The 20,761-nt window shown below is 36.4% G+C and overlaps 1 protein-coding gene across 1 annotated transcript in view; it reads left to right on the top strand.

Annotated features, from left to right (window-relative positions):
* COG5 (component of oligomeric golgi complex 5) overlaps nucleotides 1-20,761 on the top strand; it is a 173,088-nt gene that overhangs the window by 57,161 nt on the left and 95,166 nt on the right. Inside the window, exon 7 of the mRNA XM_032743754.3 lies at nucleotides 14,533-14,663. Coding sequence (XP_032599645.3) covers nucleotides 14,533-14,663 — 131 coding nt within the window. The remainder of the gene's footprint in view (nucleotides 1-14,532; nucleotides 14,664-20,761) is intronic.

Raw genomic sequence — 20,761 nt, 5'->3', positions numbered from 1 at the left:
TGACATTTGGAAGTCCAGTTTTCATCCAATTTGTGACAAATAGGCCTTACTTGCTTTTCCCTCTGAAATTATTTTTTAACATAATATGACATAATCAAAATATATTTTTTCTTTAAAGAGGAAGTAATGGCTGCTTCCAAACAGTTACTGAGATGTCTTATAAAATGCATTTAATTTTGAATTCTCATTCATGACAGCATAAATATGTTGATTTTTGAAGTCACTGCCTTGTGGAGACTATGCTTTTCATTGTCAGATTATTTGTGTAAATCAAATGTAAGTTCTGTTAAATCTGGAGCACTTGTACTCTTGTAGTCCCAGAGCTTTGTTCCCTCTTCAGTGCTTGCTTTTGGGAAGTGAAGGAGCTGAGGTCCATGGGAGCTGTCCCAGCAGCCTGCTGGTGGCTGTGCTGGCCATCACAGGAGGAACCAGGGCTGCTGATCTGATGGGTGACTCTGCCTCTCAAAGGTCACATGAGCCTCCGCTAGGATCCTCTACTTCAACCAGTCCTAAAAAGCCATTTTATTTGCAAATACGGTCTGTGTAATGTCTCCTGAAATTCAGTCAGCTTACCCTGCCTTTTTAGTTACTTGCAATGACTTTAATTGAATCAGAAAACAGAAAGAACTAAAAAGTAGTGTTGTAATAAGGTTCACATGGTGGGAGGAGCCCCACTGCAAAGCAGCAATTTGCGGTGGCTGTCACTGAGCTCTATCCATTATGCCATGCTGCAGGTCATCTGTGATGCAAGTACCAAGACAGCCATGTTCATTTAAGATATTCAGTAGCTGGAAGTTTTCAGTATTTCAGGCTCTCAAGCCTTGAAAAAAGCTTTTTGTACTGATAATGATTGACTATTGTTGACCCCAGTGTGCTACTGTGTCTTGCTGATTCTTTTGGAGTAGTTACACCTTATGGCCCTTCTGATACTTCCCGTTTGCCACTTTTTCACCATTTCAACAATCCAGTAAGTAAGAAGCATCCAAAACCAAACTGCTTCCTCTTCTAAAGGGCACTGCAATCAAGCCAGGTTTCATACTGAGTCTGTCTGTCTACTGATGCCTTTGGCTGCTTTAGTGAAAGTTGGTTTTGGGGAGCCAGTATCCTGGAGCAACTCTTTACTGCTCTTTACTTTCTGGCCATTTCCAGCCACAAAAGCAAGGCAGCTTACATGTGTCTCTGTATGATGTTCTTATGAATTTAGTTTCTAACTTTTCCCTGACTGGCTGTTTCTGACTTTTATTTTATTTAAATTTTTTTTTTGTTTTGTTTTTTAGAGGGTCCAACACACAGAAAGTAAGTTGCATCTGTACCCAAGGCACCCATGATTTCATAAGTTTCTACAGATGTTCATCTTGCAGTGTTTCCTTGTGTATTTTTTCCTAACAAAAAAGTCTTTTTTCATATCCTTAATTTGCAAATAAAATAGCAAAGATCATAAAATCAATTGAGTGAACCAAAAGTTTTCCTTGATGGAATGATCATTTGATAGAACTTAGGACTTTTTCCGTTGCATGGTGTTTGGGGTCATTAAGTACTCAGAGGGGTCGGGCTCAGGCTCAGCAATGTTACTGGTTCTGCTGTGGTTAGGGAGTGTGCCTGCTGTTCATCAGTAACTCTTTTGGGATTCTTGTGCCAGAGACATAGTTATGTAGTGTTAGGTAAATCCATTATTTGCTAACCCCAAGATTATCCAGTGAAGGAATACATGGCAAATGCTCCTGTGATAGTGTGAGGGTGGAGATGTCAGTCAGCTGTCAGTGGCAACCCCCTATAAATGAGCTTAAAATGGCTGAGGGGCAATTATGATGGAGGTACATGGAATCATGAATGCTGCAGGAGGAGCAAAGGAACACAATGAACAGTCACCCTCTCCCATTACATGCCCAAAAAAGTGCTGAATGAAACTGTCAGGTGGCAGGTTCACAGACCAAATTTGCTGCCCCATGCAGTGCATGTTTCAGTTGCCATGGGGAGCACTGATTGCTAAATGCTTTCATGAGTTCCAGGAGTTATTTTATAATTCATGGAAAAGAAACAGCAAGTGAGGATCATTGAACATAATAGTGCTCACAATGCTTATAACATTGCTAAACTGTGAACTGTTGCTCCGTGGAGCATCTGCTTTCCAAGTTGTCCAGGCATTGTGCTCAGCACAAGTTGTCCATGCGTTGTGTTGGAAGGAGCTTGGAACTTGGCTAAGGAGCTGAGAGCAAAATCAAGTCGTGGAAGCTAAGAGGCAAGACCGCAGCTCGTTTAGCAGCTTATCTCTTAGGATCTGTCGATAGAGATTATATACTACTTGCTGAGATACCACAGAGACACCTATTTGACAGTAATAAGTTTTACATATTAGAATTGTGTCTGTTGTCATGTTTACAGTCAATACTCTCTGCTGGTGCTGCTTCTTGATTTTCAGAGTTTTGATTATGAAGAGTTTTGAGTATATCAATATCATTAATTTTGAAGACCCTTGATAATCTTCAATTAATTTTTCTCTGAAGTTATTTTCTGGTTTTGATTTTTTTTGTTTCTTTTTTTTGTTTGGCATAACACACTTTATGGATGTTGGGAAAATACGAATTTTAATTGTGATGCAGTGTAATAATATCTTCAGGATAGGGTTCATATTAAAAAGTTTAGTACATGCTATTGAAAAATTGGTTTTTCCCTGTTTTGTTTTTTTTTTTAATCCTGAAGGAAAAGGTGTTTAATTTCAACAGTATTAATGTTTTTGAGAAGCTTCTGTTTCTTTCCTAATCTTGAAATTATTCATAACTAACAGCAGTAAATGTCACAAATTATGCTTTGTAAGGCTTGAGAAGAATTTATTTGACTAAATATTATTTAAAATTAGGACTGTAATAAAAATTATGATAGAATTATAAGAGTACACAACGCATCTATATTTTTTCTCAATTTTATTTTAAGTATTAAATTGCTAAACATATTTTATTCTTCAAGCAGCACATTTTTTTGTCCATTCAACTCTTTTGTGTTATTAGATTGGCTGACAGATGTAGGTAATAAGAGTTGGCTCATAGATAATTATGGAATTCTACAAAGAAAATATCCGCATTATTTATTTAATAACAGTTACTTGCTAAATTAAATGTTTTCACCCATCTGTTAACAGTTTGTTCCTTTAATGACTGAAAGACTTGCCTGAACTTATTGTTTGCTTCCTTCGATATGGAAACTTTAAAAAAAAAGGGATTTATATTTTTAGCATTTAGCTCATTACTTTGAACTCGGCTACAATAGATACCGATTTTTAATTTTATGTCTCTGTGACATTAATGATAGTAGAACTCAAATGTGTCATCACTACTGTATTAGAGAAGACTTAGCTTTTCGTTTTTATCCATTTCAAAATAATAGAATAAAAACAATGGCTTCTCTCTCTGTTTACACTGATATTTAGTCACTTTGAGAAGACAAGTACATTTTGTGAAATCTTAATCTATGGTAACTTCAAACCTTCATACATGCATGTGATTCCTAATTTCAACTCTATATGATTTTTGTAGAAAATCATGGTCAGTGTCCATGAAAGACCAATAGTGATGGATCATAATATACTTCTAGGTTGCTAAAGAACTTTTACAGGTAGCAGAAAAGGTATGTGCCACAGCTGTGTAATGGTAGTCCTGGAGTGTGCTGTAGGTGATTGTCCCCTTTTGTTCCATGTTTGAGGAGCAGCTGTGCAGGTGGGCAGCTCCAATTCCCTTCCCCTGGTGTTTGCAGCTGGACGGTGATTTGAGTGTGTGATGTGCAGGGGTTGGAGGCTGTGGTGAATGCTGTGGAGCAGCTCGTGTGGGGTAGGTTGCGAGGGATGTGACATTTCCTTCAGCTTTCTAGTGTTCTTGTTAGAGCAGGTACAGCTAAACATTACAGTAAGTGCTAAGGGTGAGAGTAATAGTTTATCAATTTGTATCTAGATAACTTTTTATCAAATTGCAGTGAATGTTGTAGAGGGGACAAGAAAGGGTTTAAAACTTTTTTTTATTTCAGTATACAAATAGTACAAAATAGAAGGTATTAAAGAATCATCAGGCAACTGCTATTGGTCTGTATTGTGGCTAAATACTATTCCAGTTGAACGGTCAGAAGACAGGCATCTGTGCAGGCTAACTTCAAATGCAAGTGTCAGAATATGAACGCCGTTAGGTTCAGTTTGGCTTTCACACAACATTCTTTTCTTGACTATTTTTTGTTGCTGAGTTTTATTATTAGTAGAAGAATTGGCAAGAATTCTGGCAGACTGGGCAGGTTTCTGCCATAGGCTGATCTTTAAATTTCAAAAAAGATTTTGCTGTAGGAGATAAGATATATTTCAAGAGGTTTTAAAATTTTGTTATGTTCAAGTTGTCTGCAGAAACATTCTGTATAACACAAGGTTCACTTTGTTCTCCTACAAAGTATCTGAGGTATATAAAACCTGTGTGATTTATAACCTGTGCAATATGTTGACTCTAAAGATGATAAAAACAGGTAAATTTGCAGCCAGTTGCAGGAAGTTATTGATGATATGACAAGTGAGGTGTGGGAGGAATTAAATATGCATTTATTGAAGACAAAAATTACATATATTCCAGAGTACTGAGGGAGTTAACATAGCTGTTACTAAAGAAAACGCAGTTCTGCTTTTGCAGAAGTGTTTTCCTGAAGGTGTAAGTATGAAAGGGTGAATAGTGGGTGTTGGAAAGAGGCAGGAGAGACCCATAAGAAGAGAGGAATATGAAAGAAATATTTGCAGCTTTTATATATGTAGTAAAGAAAAAAAGTAGTATTCCCCCTTATGCAGGGTCCAAGATAGCATGGGGTTTTTTATTACCTTGATTATATATTTCTGTAGCACTAATGATTGTAAAGTGTCTCCTGGCATTTACAAGTGTATGTTAGAAACTACCTGTGTTATTTCATGTACAGTCTACATTTTTGAATTATATTAGTGCAAAAATAATATATAAACTCAAAAAATGTAGGCTATATATCACTAAAAAGAAAAAATTAATGCAAACTAGCTAGTTCAGGATGGTAATTGTAGACTTGTAGACCTGTAAGTCTGTAGCTGTTCATGTATACCTTTATCCCAGTGTAAAGTATTCAAAAATTAGGTCAATGGCCATTGACATCATTAATTAAAACTCACAAATGAACCAAAATCTCCCCTGCCCTCCTTCGAAGGCAGTGATTCAGCAAAGAGTCAGCCATCTTTGCCTTCTCCGCAGCTGGTGGGATGTTTGAAAGAAGTTATTTCTGACTAAGGTTCTTGAGACACCTCATCATTTTCCTTCATTTTCTTTTATCATGGCGTGGTCTATTGCTACATGGGATAGTACTGATGGAAACTGAATCATCGCACGTTTACATAATGCTCTATATTGAGGAATTCTGCTTAGCTATTGAACGATAACGAATTAATAAGATGTAAAAGCTGCCTGCTGTTTTCAGGCCAACATGTAAATTTAGGTTATATTTTGCATCTCTCTGCTCATAACTATTTTGCTGGCTTTCATGGCTTTAGTTGCGATGCTAACTTAGGCAAACAAAAGACAGCCAAAGTCACATACCTTCATTTAGGTAAGTCCTTATCTCAATTTCCTAGTTCAGAAAGAGATGGTTTACTTCATCCACTCCATTTGGAAGGACATCATTCTTTTACATGGGTTTATGGTGCAGTTGCAATATATTTTCAATGCAATTATCTCTGATAAATATGAGAGTACATTGTTTTCATCCTCCTTCATTTTATATACTGATATGAGGCTCCATTTCAAGGACTGCTTATTGTTCACCTGTTGAGAATTCAAGAAATACTTTCAAGACAGTAAAAATCCTGATAATTGTTTCCATGAAATTTATTAAAAATAAACTTTATTCACCTCTTTGTTTTCCAGTTTTGGCTGCTCTCCTGAAATATGAGCAGAAATGAGTATTACCACTGGCCTTGCTAATGAACAAGCAGTGCAAAGCTGTGGGCTTAGGTGGGGAGGAAGTTGTCAAGGTGGAAAGCATATAATGGCACTAAATTACTCTTACAGATTAATAAAACCAAATTGTATGAATGACTCTGTATTTATATCTTTTCACTACATTCCTTCATAATTTTCTGTCTGTTATTTTTCATCATTCTGTTATGCTCAACTCTCTAAAGCTGAAGTTCATTTGTTCTGTAATGCCCCACTTGGGCTACATCTCTCTCCTGTTCCATATTTTACCTTTCTGTCCCCCTTTCTGTTTTTGTCTCTTTCACACATGCTGTACATTTGCTTTGCATCTGTGATGCTATGAAGTCTGTTCAAAACCGAAATAGGACAACTACATTTTTACTGGCAACATATTTTATTTTTACTTTGCTCCAAAAAAAGACCAAGAGGAGTATTGACTTGTAGAGGTATTATTGCATTGTTGCCAGAATAAATTTAATTTTCAAAGTCCATTTTGAAATTTTCTTTTGAATATTTTCTGATTTCTAGGCCATAGCTACAATATAATACTGAGGGTGAAGTTGGTTTCAGTTCCACTCAAGTACTATTGATGAATGGCATGGATGTTACAGTTCTTCATGAGTATTTCATCACAGAGAATTTAGAAAAGAATGCAGTTTTAGTTATTGAAAATGTTCTGGGAGCTCTTGAGAGAGTTTTCTCAAACCTGCTGGTTTTAAGAAGCTTACGGTGATTTTTAGAGTTCTAGATCCTAATGTTTCACAGTTTATTAATTTTAATTCTATTAATGTGTACATTCCTGCAGATTAATATCCTCCATGGGTAAGGTGTATGGAACCATAAGTGCAGCATTCTGCCCCCATATCTAACTAGAATTTCTCATGCTGTAGCCTGTATCTCTCGTGCACCGCTGAGGAAGGTCTGTCTGTCAGGCAGCAGAAGATGCAGTTAGATCTCTTCTTAACCATTTCTGTTCAAGGTTAACAGACTCAGTTCTCTCAGCCTCTCCTCACTCTCACATGCTTCAGTCCCCTGTCATGATGGTTCCCTATTAGACTCATTTGTCAATGCCTCTTTTTTTGTTGGGAGGCATGGAGTACAGTGGCCTTACAAGTGCCAAACACGAATGATGACTTCCCTCAACCTGCTGGGGTACACCCAGTCTGGTACACATCTGGCAGCCTCTGCCACAGGGATGTACTGCTGGTTTAAGTTAAATTTTCTGTCCACTGGCTCTATTTCTGAAAGCTTCTTTCCAGCCAGCGAGCACCCAACCTGCTTGTGTGGACAGGGCTGCTCCATCCCAGGTGAACAGGGCTTAACTCACTTTTGTTGACCTTCATGATGTTTTTTTCTGTCCTTACCTCAAGGTTGCTATGGTTCTTCAGAATTTAAGCTCTGCTCTCCAGGGTACTGAGCACTTCCTCAAATTGCTGTCACCCATAAGCTCACAGAGGGTTAATTCTGCCCTGTCACCCAGGTTACTAACCATGACATTAAGCAGCCACCAGCTGGATGTGGGGCTGCTGCCTGCTCCCCTTGGAGGGCACAATAGAAAGTAGCAGGTTTAGTAGGTCGTGGTGAAGTAAGGTTGTGAGTCTGTATTCAAGGGTGAGGGGGAGGGATGGGGGAGATCTAATGGTGCGTGGGAGGGGGAACCTTAAAGGAGTTCAGCAACTCTTGCTTTAGGCCTAAGTGAGTGTGGGCGTCGTGTGGTATAACTTGTGATTAGACCTAAGTAGTGTTTGTCTTGGTGTGTTAAGCTATTTTTTGAATCATGGCATTTTCACAGGAATGTCTCCAAAATTTGGTGCTCATTGTTAAGTCAGTGATGATGATAAAAATAGCTATCAAACTCATTTCCATCAGTTCCAGATCCTGCGTGGCATCTGATTTCCAGCCCAGAGAGCAGTAGGAATTAACTCTTCCATCAAGACAACTTAAATGCAGCTTTAATTTAATTTAAAAATAGCTAGTCAGTCTTCCTCGCTGCTCCCCCATAATTGTTCTCAATTCAGGGTGTGTTTTTTTATATTTTTGCATGCAGTATGGAAAGAAACATCAGGCTTCCTCTGTAGATAGGATTGGACATAGATGATTATTAAAGCACTAGTAAATATTTTAACATAAACCATCTTCTATTAAAAAAAACAGGAACAATATTTTGGAGGAAACAAAGCTAATCCCAAGTGCAGGATGACAATTTATTCTTTCTTTTTCTAACCTGCCTTTACACTTAAAACTTTCCCCTTTGTTTTAACATGCTAAAATGTTCAATTTTTCATATCTACATGGTCTCTGAATCCAAGTGTTGAATTCTCAGTGTTCTTCTGAAGTAAACCTTTGATCAGGCAAGATGATGCTCTATTGTTGGAAGTGTTCGAGGTCAGGCTTAACAGGGCTCTGAGCAACATGACAGCACAGAAGGTGCCCCTGCCCATGCAGAGGGGTTGGACTACATTTTCCTTAAAGGCTCCTTCTGACCAAACCATTCTGTAATAATATAATGTACATGACAGGTCTGTTTTACAGTACAACATAAATGTCTGTGTTTAAATGAGCATTTAAAGTTTTGCTTTCTTTGACTTGTATGCTTTTCACCAGTTGGTTTTGGTACTGTTGATCCGATTTGTTTAAAATGAAACCAGTCTTGGATTGAAATGAAGAGCTGAGAAGTGCTTTGCTCTGTTCTAATTTTTTATGTTCCCCTTCAGTGAAGACATCTAGCAGAGACTATAACTGGTTGTCTAATATTTCCTTTTCTGGACTTAAACAGAAAGAGTGTGTTAATGTGCTGTCTGAGGAAACAAACAAATACAGAGCCAAGGGGCCCCACTCAGTTTCTGTCTCCAGCAGGACAGTTTTCACTCACTTAATATTGCTCAAACAGCTAAAAACTGAAATCTTATGTATTATGTATACAAGTAGTTAATTTTTAAGATGGTGGAAATTGCTTAAATAAGGACCAGATTTCATAGGAACTTAATGGCACTCCAGCGACAGAGACAGATTTTATTCTCTGTTGTTTCACTGAAGAACCGTTTGCAGGAATTTTGCCATAAAGGAAAAGAAAGATACCAAGAGTTTTGTAACTAACTGGCATTTTAATAAAATATTTTTTATTCCTCTTTAATAAGGAATTAATAATACCTGCAGGGAAAAAATCTCAAAATTAATAATTTAATATTCAAAATTAATAATTTTTGAAGTATATTCAAAATACATGACATTGTGTATGGCACCTAGTATAGAGCAATTACATTCTTATTTTGAACACTTTACGAGGCATTGTAATCTATGCAGTTTTGATAGGAATTAACACCTTTTTCTGAAGAGTTCAAGTTGTATAAGATAGCTATAAGATATTGTTTAATAGTACCAGTAGTGGAATCACTTTCACTTGATTTAAATGCTTAATATGAGGCTTGCTTCAGCAATTATTTGGTGTTTGGTGCAGAGTGTTGGACAGTCATTTCTGCTTAAGTGGAGAATTAGTCTGGTTAAAACAGAGCATAAGCAAAGGCTCTTTTTGCAGACATCAGCTTCTAGTTTGAACACTTAGAAATTTGCCTACTCTTGCAACTCTCCACCTGCTCTATATGCATCAATTGTGTGGCAAATTTAAGTGTCTCCAAGCAGCAGAGCACTGTTCTTTAAGGTAGGGTGTTTGCTTATTTCACCTAGAGACCAGAGATACAATGGAAAACCCTAGGTTTCTTTCATCAAAGGGTGAGCATTGGTCTTCTCCTGAGGTATTGGGATCTCAGGCTGTCTTCTCAGGCTTTGATTTTAAATTAGCTGCATTGACCAAAACAAACCAATTGCCATATTTTGGCCAAGCAGCATCCTGGGTTGTTGGTTCAGATACAGGTGAGGCAAACAGGATGTCCTTCCTGTCCAGTAGCTACTGCTGTAACTAACATTTCAGTTAAGACCATGGAAGATAACAGAAACAAGTATTGCCAATAGCAGTTTAACTTCAGCTTCATAAACATCTTCTACCAATGCACACATAAGTCTTCTATAATAGTACTTGATAAATCATAGAGTCTCTCATCTTCTGCATACTTAAATCCCAGCAGAACTCTTGGGTATCATTTAGACCTGTTGACTTTTTGGAATTTAAATGAGTAATTCCCCCCAAAAATGTAATTTTTCTTCACTATGGAAAAATAGCAGTATATTCTTAGGGTACAGATATTACCAACGTTATCTGCAAGACTGCAGAATCAAGTAAAACAAATGACCAATGCAAAAGAAATACAACTCAAACCTTCCTCAAACAGGAAAACAAAGATCTGTGATTTTATCATTCTATGATTTTATTTAAAATTTCAGGAATGGGCTCTTTTCCATTAATACTCTCTCCCCCCATTCCCAATCTCCCATGGAACACATCTTAATTTGTCATTGGATTTTTGCATTTGAAGGGAGTTACATGTCTGCAGACCTTAGGTGTTCGCTTCTGGGGAATCCACTTTGGGTGTTCTAATTTCCTCTTTTCCACCTCTTTATTAGTGTCACTGAGGTTGGTTCTCAGAGCACAGAAGGGTTTCTCTTTTGACTCAAGGAGCCTCTTGAGTCATGCAGCTTAATCACATTGGTTTATTGCTGTCTTTTGTTTTCCTCTTTGTTAGTGCACCTGATTGTTCTCAGTAGTCTTCTGCTGATTCCCTAATTTCTAGCAAAAGCTCGGAATCAATTCAGTCCATATAAAGAATGTAATACAGTTCTTGTGGAGCTCATAAAGGTGCTAGTGTCATAGTTATCTCTGTTCCAAAACATATTTCAATGCTTACAGAAAGTTGCAATTTCTTATCTTGATTCTGTATTATCACAAAGAATATTTGAGCTTAAAAAATGAGATCACATAATAGAAAGAATCTGTGTTGGTGAGTCATTTAGATTGAGGAAAGCTAACCGTGTTGCTCAGAGTACTGCTTTTCTGCCTAATGTTCTATCTGCATATTGGATTTGTCTGTCTATGAAACTCCTCTTATATAACTATCTGGGAAATACTATTTAAAAAAAAATGCGTTTTCAAGCAGCTTCTTAACCAGCAGATTAGAAAAGTTGTTCAAGTTTAGTAAATCAAGAAAATTTTGTATTGTAGTGACAAAAATACTTGTTTTATTAAAAATAGAAAGTTCTAACTCTTTGATAGGCAGAAGTAGGTTATATATGTCAATTATTACTAGGTCTTAGAGTGTATTCTGCCTTGACATACAGTATTTTTGTTCAAGAAAATGATTCAGTAGCCAGTCTGTATTTAAAGTTCTTAGAAAGTAAGTTCCAGCTGTGCTTTCCAAGTCTAATATGGTGTGATAGAAGGGAAGCAATACCAACACCCTATGAGAGATTTAAGGATTTGCCTTTATGTTCTCGAACCTATATAAAGAGGTAGAATTATTGGAGGGATGAGCGGTACAGGAATGGTTATAGGACTGTAGCTGCCTCCTCTAATTTGCTCCCTGGCTGTGCTGAGAAGTGGTTGGAGCAGCCTTTGGTGCTGCTGAGAGCCTTGGTGGGTGCTCCAGCCCTGGCACATGGTGGTACAAGATACTTAGATTCTAATTTGTTAAGAGCACAAATCTTCCCAAAGATAAAAAAATGTTATATATGCACTAATTTCTTAAGGGAGAGATGTCAGTCATAAATATATGCTCACTAATTCTTTTACAATTAATACAGTAATAGTTTTACTGCAGAGCTTTAAGGTTAAAGTAGATGGAAAGCTGACATGCTTTAAACTGGACACCAGTCCCCAGAATCTGTGCTAGCTGAGGGGTGAGCCATTGTTTCTGGTTAATTCTTGACAAGAAGACACAAATACCTTACAGCCCATGTCACACTCACCTCTGATTGTGACCAGTGCTATTGACTGCATAGCAAGAAATAGAAAAGTGATTGCATGAGTAAGTGCCTGAAACAAAAGCCTATGTTGACCACTCCTTCAGTTAATAACCAATAGCATTTTTGATGTCTTCACTTGGCAGGGTTTCTTTACTAACTAAAACTGACTGGTTGGAATGTGTAAGTGCCTCTGCAATATATTAAATAAATCAGATCTTAAATGCACAGGTATTCTGGGTATTATCTGGCTACTCCTATGTCAGCTGTCCTTCTGCTTGGTTTCATTTTGCTGTTCAGGGTAACAACGTCACTGTTGAGAGCACACAAGTGTAGAGATTTCTAATATTACGTTATCTGTATAGATGACAAAAACTGTTAACAGGCAAATACTCTGCCTGTGTTACAGCTTCTGCTATCACATAAGAATGGCAGGGAAGCACTTGCAGGTGTTTCTGACATAGACCTGCTGTCCTTATGAAAACTGCTTTTCTTCTGAAGACAGTAATTTCTAGAGCTTCCTTACTGTTAGAATAGCAACTAGGAGCATCTACAGTGGTAGCCACTGAACCTACAGGAAGGCCCACTGTGTTGAAGTCCTGCTGAAATGCATTGTCCTAAGATATTTTCTAAGGATTGCAGAAATTCTGGAGCAAAGTTGTAGATTTTAACAGATTGGCAGGAGGTGGCTGCCAGTCGGAGACACAGATGGAGGTATTTGGAGAAGCCAAAGCAGCATGGTCTTTCTGTTCTTTTCTTAAAACCATCAGAAGGATTAGATTTTTAGCACGTGAAGTGACTTAATTTAGATTTTGAGATAAAACACAGTAGGAAGAAATGGTATATTTTTCTGTGGATTTAGAAGATCATAACCATATTTTAATTTTGTTTTGTTTAGGCAGCCTGGGCTTCCAGATTATGACTTTATGCCATAAGTGAATTACACAGCAATTCTGGTATTTGTGGTATATTTAAATATTTAGTAATATTTGCACCTTTTTAAATCTCATGTTGCCAAAAAATTTTTTCGGAGTTTACTATAGCAGTGGAGTGAATCTGTGATAGTATTTTCCTCTTTTTTTTTTTTATGTGCAGCTAAAAGAAAGGGGTCAGAAGATTAGCCCTCACATTAAAGACACTTGCTCACTGGAACTTGTTGGGAGCTCAGTATTAGTTTTAATGGGTTCTTATGCCAGACCAGCTGCGGAGATGCAGCTTAGTCACAGCAAAAAGTTTCAGGGAAATAAGGGGTAAGTGTGGCTGCTCTGGCCCGTGGCAAAAGCAGCTCTGTAACACACCAGCACACAGGGCTTCATGAATTGCCTGTGCTGTCCTGCTGCTCAAATGACCTTTGATCCTTCTGATCAATTTTTAAACAAATACATGCAGGAAAAAGCATTTGCAGACCTATTCTTAGTAGACTAAAACCTATTTGACATACTATACTGTTAAGAGAGATTATTTCCTTTATGCCTTTACTAAGCTTTATGCAGTATTTCAGTAAGCTTTTTGTTTTGATTTCTTATATGGTATTTTTCATGTGCAGGTATACAGGGATGTTCTCTACATAGCTGTGAAATGATTCACTTGGAATGTTGTGTTCAGTTGTGAACATGTGATTGCTGAAATTAATCTGAGAATTAGATTAGTTTATTGTGAGTAAACAAAAAATATGGCTACTAAAGTGAAAGGTTATTTGGCAAAGATGTAAAAGGTCAGTTAGCTTAGTTAAAATGTTTAAGTCTTTGCCTTAATAAACTTACTGTGAGGGCTAAAATGAAGATAATTTTATTAGGAAATCATAGAGCACTGGTTATAAATGGAAATAGTGGAACATCATCTTATGAAGGAAGAATCTGATACTGTGTGAAATGCCTTGGCCTTGGTATTTTTTTGTTAGTTTTATTTGATCTTTCCAAAAAAGCAGTGGAAAACCTGCTCCATTAAACAAAATGTTGAAAACTGTGTAAATGAGAGAAGTCCTGCATTATCTTGGTAATAAGCAGTAGTGTAAGGATCTAGGCTACCTGGTCATGGAGAATTAGATAAATTTAAATCCAGAAAGATGAAAAAGGATGAAAAAAAATAGTTGAGAAAAGCTGAATTTGAATAGATTTTATTGCTGCAGTTGCCAGTCCACCCCAGTAATCCCTAGATACCTGTCTGGTGGTGCTTTCCACGATAGTAAAAATTTTGGTGATGATTCTGTAATTAAAAAGGGAAAAAAAACATTTTCTTTTCATACCATTCTTTTGTCATTGATCCCAAATGTTTAGTAGTGCAATTTAACTATATGAAGTATAATTAGAGCCTTTTCATACATCTTAAATTTCAGATTGAAGCAAATTACGCTTATTTGAACACTGGTTAGACAAGTTTAATGATCTAGTTAATTCTTTGGGACAAGGATATGACTTCTTGCCCTTTGTTGGCCTGTGATTCTGATTCTGCAGTTCCCTGAACTCATATTTTGCACCTCTTCAACATCTCTGGGTGTAGAGAAGTGGACTGAAGTAAATGCAATGTATTCAATATACAAAATTTCTCAAGTAACAATCCTCTGATTTTCAGTTTTTCTGGTATAAGACATTACTTCGATGTACTGTATTATCAAGTGTTGTATACAAAAATGTCCCTTGGAACTGACTGTAACTTTGAAATGTTTTAACATGCTTAAAATGTTCCATTATCCTGTGTCATGCTTATCAATGTTTTCTTGTTTTTATAGATTATCTTTCTCAAGGGATAGATCTGTCTGGAATAGAAGTGATTGAAAATGACCTGCTTTTTATTGCAAGAGCTCGTCTTGAGGTGGAAAACCAGGCCAAAAGGTTGCTTGAGCAAGGCGTGGAGACTCAGGTAAAATACACTTTGTTCTTTACGTCCTTTCAAAGGTAAAGTGTAAAAGAACATGATCTTGATTTCTTTTGCTTTGTGTAGCACTGTCCAGTATCGGTTAAACAAAAAAAAGTCCTATGTGAGAAGTTCTCACACATGACTATATTAAAATAAATTGACAAAACTGGTCTTGTACAGTATTTACAAGAATAAAATTTTGCAGGATCTGACCCTGTAATTTGGAAGAAAGTAGATAAACTGTAAACACTGTCATAAAAGCTTGATGCATTCAACACCATATACAGCACTGCCAATTTTGCCAAGCTTTATAGGGAAATACGAAAAATGCAGTTTCTTAAAACTGTAAGAAGATTTCTGCATTTTAGCCATGCAGAAATACATTGAAAAGATTTGAAAGATTTGCACTGAAACTTCAAAGAGCAGTTTAAACTTTGAGGTAAATATTCACTGTAGGGAAATAAAAATGAATATGTATCATTACATTCATTCATATTAAATGTAATTATTGACATCTTCATAACTTGGCTACATCTATTAACTATTTGCAGTATCCTTAGGGCTATTTTCTTGCCTTTGTAAAATTTAATGTTTCTTTGACTATACTTTTTAATATTCTTCAAAACCAAAAATATTTCAAATCCTCATTGCCAGAGTGAGAGGAGATATCTGGTACAAGTTTATCAAATTTAGATCTTAGTGAACAAAGAGGCTTTGAACAAGACATTTCTATCCTGTATCTTACCAAGTGTTAAACTTTTCTGTAAGTCAAGATAGCATTTATATATTTATTTATACTGTTGTAGATTGACATGAAAATAAAATGTATATAGAATAGAAAACCTATTGAATAAATTGGTTTGATTAAACAATTGAGGATTAAAATTTTTCGGTATGTCTCAAACTTTTACTGTGATTTCAACTAATTTTTTGCAGTAAGAAGTCATGGTTGTGGTAAATACCTTTGACTATTTGCTGATAACAAAGTGGTAGGAACAAAACATCCCATTTTTCACTTGATTACTATTCCAGTGTTGAAACTTCTGGCTATTTGAACATGTTGCCAAGCTGTGATTGCACTTTTTGCAAGCTATGAAGCATATGGGTTATTAAATAAAGATTGACAGAAGATGGGGCCTAAGAAAAAGCAAATGGACATTTATTTTAAATGTAGCAAAAGTCTTCATCAGTATGAACTTGTTCTAGTTTTTCATGTCAGATTTGACCTTCTCTGATAATTTTCTCTTCATATTAAGTACTAAAATGGAACTGACAAAGAAACCCTGGGGAAATCAATCCCACTCCACCTGAAAAATAGACAGATTTATTAGGTGTTCCACGCTGTCTCCAGGTAATCAAGAGATTATTAAAGTATATGCCTGTTGTGCTTTAGCCAGGGGCCTGTTTGCAACAAATGGAGGAGTATTTGGAAGAAAATTATTAGTGCTTAGTCATATCAGAAAAGGGGACGTTTTCTTGAGGAGGTGTTGGGTTGTGCATCACAGGTTTGTTGTTGGATATGATTTGTGTATTTAATATTGAGAACAATAGTTTGCTTTGGAAAATACATGTGCAGGCATTGCCCAAGAAATCTAGAGTTTGAAATGTGAGTAGTGAATAGCATGTCTTTGATTCCTGTTATGTGTTTCACTGACAAGCTGATGTACATCTATACCTTCTAACCCCTGAAACTTTCTTAAAGAAGACATGGGACCTTCATCTTTTCTCCTGTATTATATACTAAAGAATTCCTCAGATTAACTGTCTTCCTGCCAGTATGTATTGTGGTGGCTGTCTGTACCTTTGACAATAGTGCATCTGTATTTATCCAGGTGGTTCTTCAGTTATTTGATATTCGTATTTGGAAATGCAGTTTTACTTTCCACCCTTGTTTTCATCTGCTATGTAAATAATACGAGATTAGTTGCCTACATAAGAGCGAGCTGTGCTTCTATATTTCATGAGCACTTTTCAGCAATGCCTTAAGAGAAAAATTACCCTTATGTCTTCATTTTAGAGTATTTTAGTGTCCACCTAGAAGAGAAGAAGGAAGTGGAAGTACATTTTAAAAACTAAGACTGGAAGTATTTATTTTTAAACAAAAGTCATTAGAATTTGGTGAGTGTCTTCTAGAATTCAACTTTTTTTTTAGAGATACTGCTAGAAGTTACTCTGACAAAAAGAACAGAGCTAAAAAGTCTAAACTGCCCAATTTATAATTTTTATCTATCCCCTTTGATTTGGATAGAGACAATTTTTGTTATTTTTATTGTTTATTTAATGATGTATAAGTCACATGCTAGTGAGCTGTGCACAGATTTCCCCCAAATTACATCCAGCAGTAGCACATGAAAGCAGATACTTATACCCAAGTAATACATTGCCTTTTTCTGTTCAGTGTAATTCATGTTTTTATGGCATGTCCACCACCATGATGTTTGTGTATTTCTCAGAAAAAATTAAATCTTTCCCCACTTTGGAAATGTGGCATTAGCCATCGACCGGTTTAGAAGTGAAGCCTTCCGCTCCTGTTCCTGGTGGAATCTTAAAGCTGCCATCTGGGTATAAACTAGAAGTTTCTGTGAGTGTGTTAGACATAGCAGGCTCCCATAGAGCTGCCAACCACACTTGCCTTCCTAATCCTTTCAGAAGGAGAAAGCTCTCTTTGCTACTGTTGACAAAAGTAATACAAATAATAGCAAACCCAAGCACAGGAGTATCAGTGGCTACAGGCAGGTTTTTTTTTATTGTTCTCTGTGCTTTAGTTAGACACTCCTAGTGTACATAGCACAGACAGTCTTTCATGACCCATAGAACAATTTAAAGAAAATGGGTTCTAACCTCATCTTTAGTTCTAATCCTAAACTCCTTGCTAGCTTTCCTTCATACTGTAAGCAGGCTAATGGCAGATAGGATAGGAAGCAGGAAATACTGCTTTAGCAGACATGCATCAAGAACTTGATTAAAAGCCACCCTTCTAACAGAAGGGCCAGCAATGTTTTCTGCTTTAAAATTTTAAAAAAGAGATATATCTGCATCTTACAACCACCTGAAACATCCCCATCATTTGTTTTGCTCCCATTGGACCCCAGGCTGAAGAATGTAGATTTGTTCTTGATACCACTTCACCCCTGTTTTCAACAGCAATGCTGTGTAAAGCATATCTGAATAATAAGAAATTACCGAGGAAAAGAGAAATTTGTTAAGATTACCATTGCTCAGTTTCAGGTAGAGCAGTTTTTCCAGATAGAGTTTTGTGCCTGCTGTATTTAAAAATGAGAAAACTTTCTCTGCAACTTCGCTGATGCTTCAAGCCCTTCCTGCTGGATGTTGCCATGCTTGGTGTGGGATACACCACCAGCCAGGGATAAGCAAACTTACTCCACCTGGTAATGACAATATTGGTAGCCTTAGGAGCCAGGCCATGTGTGTGCAGAAAAGAGCTGCATTTCCATCTCCTCCATCCTCTTAAAAGGTAGCCTTAGTTCTGAGCTAGGCTCAGTGCCTTAAGCAGCAGCTGTGGGTCTCTGTGTAAGGAGGATGGATTTTTGCATGTGTGAAATACGTTAGGAACCTATGTTCTTGCTTGTGACCTTACTGATATAAATTGTAATAATTAGGATATAGGTTGTGAGGTATCGATGGTATCATAAAAGAATAGCAGGATGTGGTGTAGAAATGAGAGCAGAATTCAGATGGATTTGCACTTTAAACAGTTTGTCCTTTTGTGTGTTACAGAAACATTCTGTATATTTGATCACAGAATAAAACACAGAATAAAAATTTTCCTTCCTTGTGTTCTGGAGGAATCTGTAGATGTCTGACTAGTTTGGGGTTTTTTGTTTTGCTTGTTTTTTTTTTTTTTTTTTGTTTTTGGTTTTTTTTTTTTTTTGTTCTTTTGTGTGTGTGTATGGTATTTTTTTTTTTTTTTGGTTGGTTAGTGAGGTTTGGTTTTTTAAAATTTTTTTCTTACATTTTAACTATTTTTTTAGGTTTTAGAGAAATTATGTGACGTTTTATTGTCTTGTTTCCCGTATATAAGATGTGGACAAATCTACTTACCTGCCTAGCATGGTTCTGGAGAGAGTCAAATTCACTGATAATTTATTGAAATTGTTTTGGTGATCATGTAATGAAGTGTCCTAATCGTGTCGTAGAAAGAAAGACATAGGTGTAAGCTTAATAAGTATTCTTTGTTAAATTTGGTATGCTGTTTTTTTAAGAATACATAGATTTATTTTTTTCCAAAATGAACAGCTTTGCTAGTTACAAACTTGCAGAATAAAGAAGAGGGGAAAATAAAACAGAGAAATAAATCCTAAACTCTACTTCTGACACTTGTTTAAATGCTGAATTTTTATACACTGAATAAAAAGGTATACAGTATGATCTGAACAAAAATTTCTTAGTTATTCACAGTGTAGCATCTTTCTACTGTTGTTATTTCAGGCTTATTTGGGGGCATTTTGGGTTTTCATATAGTAATTCATAGAGAAGAATTTGTTTTCTGAATTATTCTGTTTTGCATTCTTTTTCATACTGAACCTTTCTCTCAGTTGTTGTCTCTGGAACAAGTACAGGGTTTTTTACATTAAAAAATTGCTAACTAGATGTATATACATAAGTGTTCCTGATTAATGCTGTTTAGTGCCTAAGAAAAGTGATAGGAGAATGAAGTGACCACATAATTAACCAGTTGTGTGGAGGTGATTATCCAGGAGTTGCTCAATTTATCTCACTTCAGTCCCTAAGCTAGGTGCTTTTGTAGTACATCTTGCAGTGTTATTGGCAATATTGGTGAAATTAATCTGAGATCTCTCATAGACCAGCATTTAATCTCTTGTCAAGGATCTCTAATAGGTCTTGTTTCTTATTCCCCAAGGGTTTGGAGGGGAAACTATGTACATAATTGACCAGTTGTCATCACTTAGACACAGTCATCAAGAAGTTGCATAATTTATTTCTTTTCAGGGCCCTCTGAGCTGAGTGTTTATCTACCACAGCTTGCAGGGTTATGGCAAGATTGTTGAAAATTATTCTTATTCGGTCATAGGTCAGTGTTCAATCTAATGTCAAGGATCTTAAGCAATACATGCACTTACTATCTGTGGCAGCATTTTCCAGTCGTGCAAATGCACTTCAAGATGTTTTAGATATTCAGATATTAAGAATGGTTGGTATTGGGCTCAATTTTTCACTTTTTTGATGAAACATGGAAAAATATAATAGTATTGCATTTTCTAATTGCTTCTAATTATTAGTGCCAAAAGTGTGGACAGCTCTTGGGGCATGACTGTCTGGGCAGAGTACTGTGATTTTGAGTTTTTCAGTTTCTTTCAATCTTGCCTACTTTAGCAAGAGAATGTGTTGCATTGAAACATCTTCTTTTCTAGATTAGTTCATGATATTTAAACACTTTGATTTAAATCAAAGTATGCCTGCTGTTTTTTGCTTGTTTAGTGTCACCTTCAGATGAATGCTTCATTGTGAAATGGACTGCACAAGTGCATGAATATGCTTTTCTAAAGTTGTCAGCTCTGTGGAGGTGTACTTGATGGTGGAACAAAGTCTAATGTTGTAGCAGGATGTCATATCGTGTGCCCTGTGGTTGTGTAGGGGCCTTTTTGATGTTCAGCTTAATTCATTTAGCTTAGAATCTATTGCATAATGCACACTGATATACTGTGGTAGTCAAAAGCACAAATTTAGTGTCCAGATGTTTTTGCCTACCCTTTGCTGCTTTTACATATTAGCTATCATATTTTGTCATACCTTTTAAATAATACAAGCCCTTATGCACTTCAGCATGTCAGTGGGGTTGATTGCTGTTATATAGATGTACATAACTGCATAGGTGTGCATAATTACAAAATTATCATTAGAATAGCAAATAAAGTAGAAAAAAAAAAGAGACAAGAACCCCTCCAATCTGGCTCATAGCCATTCCTCTTTTATCCATAGTACTGTGGGTTACCCTCTTAAACAGCTGGAATAACTAGTGTTGAAATGCTACTAGAGTATGCTTGTTAAAGTAAAAAAGTAATCATTGCTTCTTTCTTTTTTTAATTTTCTTTTTATTCTGACATTTACTTCTATCTTGA

The sequence above is a fragment of the Taeniopygia guttata genome, chromosome 1A (genome assembly GCF_048771995.1).
Source record: "Taeniopygia guttata chromosome 1A, bTaeGut7.mat, whole genome shotgun sequence".
Lineage (NCBI taxonomy): Eukaryota > Metazoa > Chordata > Aves > Passeriformes > Estrildidae > Taeniopygia > Taeniopygia guttata.
The sequence above is the reverse complement of the archived record's forward strand: the minus strand, read 5'-3'. Positions and strand labels throughout refer to the sequence as shown.